This window comes from Triticum aestivum, chromosome 6B, assembly GCF_018294505.1.
Source record: "Triticum aestivum cultivar Chinese Spring chromosome 6B, IWGSC CS RefSeq v2.1, whole genome shotgun sequence".
Lineage (NCBI taxonomy): Eukaryota > Viridiplantae > Streptophyta > Magnoliopsida > Poales > Poaceae > Triticum > Triticum aestivum.
In genome coordinates, this window is record NC_057810.1 from 69,917,310 (window position 1) to 69,925,031 (window position 7,722).

Below are 7,722 nucleotides of genomic sequence, written 5' to 3' on the forward strand. Positions count from 1 at the left end.
CCATGCCGTTGTGCTGCTGCTGGATGGAGTCTTCCTCAACCTCTCCCTCTCTCCTTGCTGGATCAAGGCGTGGGAGACATCGTCGAGCTGTACGTGTGTTGAACGCGGAGGTGCTGTCCGTTCGGCACTAGATCATCGGTGATCTGAATCACGACGAGTACGACTCCATCAACCCCGTTCACTTGAACGCTTCCGCTTAGCGATCTACAAGGGTATGTAGATGCACTCTCCTTTCTACTCGTTGCTGGTCTCTCCATAGATAGATCTTGGTGTTACGTAGGAAATTTTTTGAATTTCTGCTACGTTCCCCAACAATATCATCACATATCTGCCCATCCCGAGGAGAATATCAGGTGCTCCCTTTTGCGGCACGCAAGTGCAGGGGCACTCAGGTCCATGGTGCCGCCCTTTTATTTTGGCTTTCGATTTTCAAAGTTCTATGTCTTTTAAACAAAAATTCTAAATTAAGTTTTGTTTTCATATTCGTGTTTCTTGTGACCAACGCTTTAAAATAAGATCCATTTTGAATATATTTTTGACAACTTTTAAAAAATATGTTAAGTTTCAATGTTAAAACTTGGTACGAGCGATCGATACAAATCAATTATTTTTTGTCTACGACCAACAGAAAAAATTGCTTAAAATTATCTAAAACTCGTTGAAACGGGCATTTTTAGATGCAAAAACCGTAAGTTTTGCGATGTAGTTTTGACCATGTTCTCCACAGGTCATATAGCTTCGATTTTTTTTGCACCATGATCACAAGAATGATGTACACTACCATTGAATTCTGTATCATTGTTACAAGGGCCTCTGACTAGATTAGAAAAGGTGAATTCCTCACGAGACACATAGCTTTGGATAAGCTACAGCAATGATCATATCCTTTTTTTGCGAGGAGATGATCATGTCCGCACCAACCATCTCATAACATTGCACGGACGATGGGTTCTTCAACTACAACACATTTAATAAGGGAATGGTGCTAAAGCGCGAGTTCTTCCCTCCTGAATAAAAAAGAAAAATACCGAGCTAAAACGTCTTATATTTCTTTAGAGGGAAAATACTGCACTGTAACTTAGAAAAAAAAAAGACAAATACTCCCATGATTTGACTAAAACCCAACGAATATACGTTCATGGAATACTAACCGGACGCCCGGACGTAACTGGTGACCGCATCCGTTCCGTTCCGCCTCCTTGCACGCGTCGTATATACGCTACGCATCGGCCGGTGCGAAAGCCGCCACTCCTCCCCACAACGCAGCACGAGCCACGAGCCACGAGCCAGCCAGCCAGGCCGAGAAGGCGACCCGAACAGGCAAGCACGCAGAGCCAGCTAGGCAGAGCCCGACCCGTCAATCCTTTCCCCTCCAGAACCCTCCTGCCCCCTCCCCTCCCCTGCCACCAGCCGCCGCCGCCGCCTCGCCGAGGAAACCCTAGACCCCTCCCCCGTCCACCCCGTCCGTCCGCCGCTCCGTCACCGCCGCCACCCGCTTCAGATCTCGAGGACTTCCGCCCACGATGGAGGACTGGGGTGAGCGCCTCCCTCTCCCCCTATCTCTCTCTCTCCCGCGCCTCCCGATCTGCGTGGGAGCTGATGCTCGATTCGTTCCCGACGCGGGCAGTTCGATTTTGCGACCGACAAACCTCCCTTGAGCCGCCGAATCTTAGGCGCCGGTTGTTGAGCCGGCGCGACCAGTCCGTCTGGCGATTGGCGGACCTAGTGGGCTGCCTGCGCGCGATGATAATCGCGAATTTTCGGCGCTGCGATTGTGCGTGAGATCGGGTCACGTTGCTGCTGAGATCCCACTGCGTTTAGGATTCTGGGCGCAATCGTTAGGAATTTGGGTTTTTGGTATTTTTACGGAATACTTGTCTGTGTACTGCAGAGTACATCGACCAGTTCCAGGCGCAGGCTGTGTGTTGTTTTCTGAACCCTGGCGCCGCCCGTAATAAGTTAGCACTTTGCATGTTTCTGTTTCAGTACTACAATGTATTGATTTCGTGCTTTGGTAAAGTATTTTGTGCTGCTTTTGTCTTTCGAGTAATTTAGAAGACTAGAGCATTTAGGGCGGGTTCTTACTTTCGTTGTACAAACTAGACAGTGAATTTGCATGGGCAACTATGCTTGCTTAGAGCAGCCCTTGACAGGTTACATTATTGCGATGGCCTGTGCTGTTCTTAGGTGTGCTACAAAATGTGTTCCTTGTAGTTTGGACTTGTTAGCGAGATCATTGCACACACAGTATTTTGATGGTTAATGCGATGTTGCGAGTTTGTGACCTAGGAATTCGGCTGAATTCCTGTTTGTACAATTTATTTATTTTGGGAGGTTGAGTGATATCTGATGGTGCTTGCCACATTTTATTAAAGACAAACTTTAGTGCATTATCGGAAACAGGTTGTAGGAAGCCTTGAAATCGTCACTTTTATTTATTGAATCTATGGTGCTTGTTGGCTCTGACACTTCATATTTATTTATTTTTGGTATTAACAGAGAATGATGATTTTCAACCAATCGCACCTGTTGTGAAAGCCCAACCTCTTAAAAGTAACTGGGAAGATGAAGATGTGGATGAAGATGATGTCAAAGAATCATGGGAAGAGGAGGAAGAGGTACTGGAAAGATTTGCACACTTTTTAGTGCACATAGCCCCCCTTCCCTCCTGGTCCACATTTTTGTAGCTCTTCATTTATAGAAAGTTTAAAAAGGAAATCACCTGGTTGTTTTCAGATTTTTTTCATTTATTTCTGGGCATTATTAGCACTGCAAATATGTGAAACTAGAAAGTAACATCCAATTTGAGGGTTATCAGGGACATGTGGCATGTGCCAACTTACCAAATATTAATTCCACCCCCAATGATTTTGTACTGTTGCTGGAAATCCGCCAAGTAATCCTTGGTGTTCATTGTCGCCATGAATTTCAAAATCAAACTGCTGTGTCCTTGCACTATGTTCTGTCTGTTCGCGTGGTTTATTCATTTTGCCTCAACAAGTATATGCTTGGTGAATTGTTTAACAGTGACCATATATGCTCTTTTGTGTATGACTGGTTCTGATGTGCAAATTCATTACCAAAAACTTCATGTTTATGCTATGCTGTCAGTAGTAAGCTTTTATTTGGATATGTGCTACTAATATTGAATTGTCATTGATTCAACACTGGTTCTGTAATACATACAATGCAGAAACCTAAACCTGTAGAAAAGCCTGCTCCAAAACCTAGTGCTAAAGCTGCTGTGAAAAAAGGCAAACAGCCCTCAACGAGTACTGAAGTAGTGGAAGATGATGTTCTTGATGATCCTATTTCAGAGAAGCTTCGCCAACAAAGGTATTGCTAGTTCTTTTTACTGTGACCTTCTGGTACGATGTGCCTACCATTCAGTTTGTTCACTCTGATGCTTTACTTATTACAGGCTAGTGGAAGAAGCTGACTTCAAGGCAACAGCAGAGCTTTTTGCAAAGAAGGACGGCAGTGAAAAGTCACTAGAGACTTTCATCCCGAAGTCTGAGAGCGACTTTGCGGAATATGCTGAGCTTATCGCAAACAAAATTCGCCCCTATGAGGTCTGTTCAACGTTTTGCAGAGCTCTCTGTTTGGTTTGCATTGGGACTCCCTTTCCTTCAGGAACTGACATCCTTGGCTCATGTATACAGAAAAGCTTTCACTACATGGGTCTACTTAAGAATGTCATGAGACTTTCCATGACACCGTTAAAAGGTGCGGATGCGAAAGAAATATCCTCCTCGGTCACGGCAATTGCCAATGAAAAGATCAAGGCTGAGAAAGAAGCTGCAGCAGGCAAAAAGAAAGGAGGTGAGATTCTTGGACCTAATCTAGGCACTTTCTGTTTCTGGCCAAGCATAATATGTAGGCTAGGAGGGGTATGCTGCACTTTATATTTCTAGCCAAACATATGTAGGCTAGGATGGGAATGCTGTTACTATCAATATGCCATCTATGCTGATGTTTGCCATAAATCTCCAGGAGCAAAAAAGAAGCAGCTCCATATAGAGAAAGGAGAGGAGGACTTTGTTGCCGGACCGGGTGCATCTTTTGATGATCCCGACGAGTTCGACTTCATGTGATTGGCTGGGAGGGGAATAGCCTCTTCCGTGTAATACCTTTGAGGCAAAGCAGAGATTAGGGTTTGCGGCGGTCTGTATTCCCTTCAGAGGCACCTGAACACTTGGAACTGCAGTGGGAACATGTCTTGTCTATTTGAGGTTGATTTTGACACTCGGAGAATAAGAAGAACGCTTGCGGCTCCCTGAGGCGTTTTTCTTGTTCAAGACCTGTTTGTCTTTTTTTACTCTTGTTCTGTGGGTTGGGATCTGTTCCTTTTTGGCCAACTGTACTATAACGTGTTTCTGGTTATATTGGAGTCATGCAAGTAAATTTTGGTGGTTGCCTCGTTTAAAATTCTCGAGTTCTTGTGAGTGCTTTCAAAGAGAATATCTTGTTATTCCAGCATTTTTATTTGGCATGGCTCTGAATCTATGAGTATCTCAAGTCGTATGATGCATAGTGCTCAGGACAAGTCGCACGTAGGCAGGCTTCTTTTGTAGACAAATGTCATTGTTTTCTGTCACGTCGGGCCTGCGGCCAGCAGTTCTAGGACGTTGGCCGCCAATCATAGCTGCCATTTTCGGTCCGGTCGCAGAGGTGACCAGCGTGAAGCACGGGTGAAGTCCCGCTTGATGCAAGAGATTGGAACTGGATTGCAATTATCATTATTATTTTTTCGGACGCATCTAGGGAGCAAACGGCTGCTCCCTAGCCATCCTTGGAGTCGATCCAAAAAAGTAAAGTTTTTCTCCCCTAGTACAGAAAAGGTAAGGCCCATAAACATCCCCAATTTCCTTGCCCTAGCCCTTGGTTCCTTCGCCCCGACCCAACCTCCACCTCCATACCTACCCACCCAGCCATCTTCTCCTCTAAGAAAGAGAAAGACACAGATTCCTTGCTCACGCTCCCACAAGATCCAGGAGACCTTGAGATCCCTTGTAATGGTGACATCAAAACCTTCAGATGACCTGCAATGGCGCCTTCATTAGTTACTTCTGATCTAAAAACTTCTCTGAACTAAGAAGGGAAAGCGAAGAGAAAAGGGCAGAGGTGCAAGCTTAGAGGTTAGATCTCTCACCTTCTTCACTTGATTTTGCAGTTTCCCGTCAGTATTCTGAAGCCAAGATTGTCCCCCTGGGTACAAATAAAGGACAAAGATTGATCTTGTTTGTGCTTACAAGAACATATAAACACCTCTGTAAAAAACCCTAAATGCTATCTTTCTTTTTTTGCAGGCAAAATGCTATCTGTTCTTGAGGTGCTCTACATGCTCTCTTTTTAGGCTGCCTTTATACTGATCCCATATAGAGATGTAAAAAAATGGCAACTTATATGCTTTGTTTAGGCAACTGCAGTACTGTATAGACAGGCAAGTCGTGAAAAAAAGCTTGGTGCTGCTGAATTAATAAACCGTGCAACTTGGTGAGTATATGTGGGGAACAAGAAAAGTGCAGATCTGAAGCAAGTTATAAGCTATGTTTTAAGCAAGTCAGTGTTAATTTCAAAGCAACATACTTGTATGAACAAAATCAGGGTAGTAACCTAAGATGCAACCTAAATAACTTGCTTATAACATGTATGATGCTTTTGATGTTTTTATTGTAGATTAGATTTCTCACCTTCTTCACTGCTTTGCTGTTTGTCAACCATAAAAACTGATCCCCTATTGGCAATGTGGTAGATTCCATGTAACTTGCTTATTAAATGTTCTTGGAGACATGATGTTTGTGGCGTACCTGCTTGTATGAACATAAAAAAATGTGTATGAGCAAAAAAATGGCTTATTTTTGGAAGAGAAAAAGCAAAAAATTGAGTGTTGAAAAACTTCTGATTTGCTAGTTGCTATGTTTTTAAAATAAAACTTCAGGTGTTTGAACAAAACACATAGCAACTTACATGAATTTATTGGCAAAAAATGCAACGGTACATACAAATGGAACATTTAACATTTCTTGCCGATTTCTTACAAACAAAATGGAAAAGTTACTACATATATGAACATGCGGCTGGTGATGAACATGAACAGGATATAAAAAGTACTTCATCTACTTGCACATAATCATGGCAACTTTCATGCTCTTTTGGGGCAAATGCAGCATAACAGACGATCAAGTCTTTAACCTTTGGACCTTAGAAGTTATTACAAAGAGAAAAATGATGATGCTGATTTAATACATAAGGCAACTTACTAGTGAAGGTCCAGTGTCGAACGAAAATGCTTCATGTTGGTTGTTGGTCAGGAGCTCGGTGGAGCTGCAACCATTGTTCTCCATTCGAAATGGTAGGTGCATCCCATAATAAAAAAACGATAGACAAGGACAACAAATTCTGCGATGCTCCAGCATGATGATGCAAAAAAACACACACACCATATTTAACACGTCCTATTAGAAGGGGGTAGATCTTGTCACAAAATACAGTACAAAAAGCTAATGCCAGTGAACATGACAGACCATGTCACACAACAACTAGTGCTACTACTCCTGTTTCAAGTTTTCTTTCAAGAAAAACAAAAAGATAACATCCCATTGCATTCTCTCTGACATTTGGTGATATTTCCACGATGAATAAACTCTTTGAATAAGAATATGCCCCATGACTTTCGCTTCCCTCTATTTGCTTCAACCTGCTGATTTGTTCTCTGCTCATGGTAAAAAAAAGATTAGCAAAACAAAATTGTTGTGGTACATATCTTTCATAAAAATAAAATGCTGATGGTTGCGAATGATGTTTTTATACATACGCTGGTTGTTTCTATTAAAAAATGTATTAACTACTTGCCTCTTCTCAAAAGAATTTGATCTGTTTTTCCTGGTGTAAAATGTGCAGCTTTGAAAATGATTGACCTCAGTGAATAACCAAACAAAGATATGGTAGAGTTTCCCTTTGTTGGTGCCATGAATATAGGTGATCCTTTATATTGCACACAATAGAGCACCCCCCTTGTTTGAGCTGACAATGCTGAGTTTGTTGCTGAATCTCCCAACGCTATTGCCACATAAAATGCTTCAACACATGTGGCGCAAACTATGCCTACATATGGGCGTCCAATTGATGGTATGGGTGCAACGGTCAAAGCAACTACCCATGCAGGTGCAGCAACATAGACGAATGGACACACGCTTTTTGACACTGATATGGGTGGGATTGTTGGAAATATTTTGGAAGGCTTGGTTGGTGAGAACGATGATTAGGCTTGGTCATAGCCCAAGGATCCTTACGTGGGTATGAGGTTTGACACTTTGGAAGGTGAAAAGGAACACTACAATGTGTACGTTCTGCAGCTTGGGTTTTCCATCAAAATGAGTACATCAAGGAGAACTGTCGACACTCGTGTGTTGGTAAAGCAGCAGTTTGTTTGCAACAAGTTTCGGAATCCTACAGAGCACAATGGAGGTGGAGAAAACCCCCCGTCCTAGAAAAAAATGTTGATCAGGCAAAACATGTGGACGAAGATGATGATATTGTCTTTCTTGATGATGAAAGTAAGCTAAAAAAGAAAAGCAAGAAACGAAAGCGAGATAGATTATTGCAAACAGGTTGCAAAGCCAAAGTGGTGGTGAAACTAATAGATGGTCCTTGAGAGGTGATCTACTTTGTTAGTGAGCACAACCATAAGTTGGTAGACAAGCCATCTTTGAAGAAGTA

General features: G+C 42.7%; 1 protein-coding gene across 1 annotated transcript; it reads left to right on the top strand.

Moving 5' to 3' along the window:
• The first annotated feature begins 1,253 nt into the window (after nt 1–1,253).
• LOC123135849 (eukaryotic translation initiation factor 3 subunit J-A) lies at nt 1,254–4,428 on the top strand. The gene is made up of 6 exons (XM_044555081.1): nt 1,254–1,536; nt 2,500–2,618; nt 3,194–3,336; nt 3,422–3,572; nt 3,663–3,822; nt 3,994–4,428. The coding sequence occupies exons 1-6, from the start codon at nt 1,524–1,526 to the stop codon at nt 4,092–4,094; spliced, it is 687 nt and encodes a 228-aa protein (XP_044411016.1). The 5' UTR covers nt 1,254–1,523; the 3' UTR covers nt 4,095–4,428.
• Nucleotides 4,429–7,722: the final 3,294 nt, after the last annotated feature.

What these genes read in the sequence shown, in the direction of transcription:
- LOC123135849 (XM_044555081.1), top strand. An exon ending in ACAAAATTCGCCCCTATGAG is followed by an intron (nt 3,573 to 3,662) that starts GTCTGTTCAACG and finishes TCATGTATACAG; the next exon opens with AAAAGCTTTCACTACATGGG. An exon ending in AGCAGGCAAAAAGAAAGGAG is followed by an intron (nt 3,823 to 3,993) that starts GTGAGATTCTTG and finishes ATAAATCTCCAG; the next exon opens with GAGCAAAAAAGAAGCAGCTC.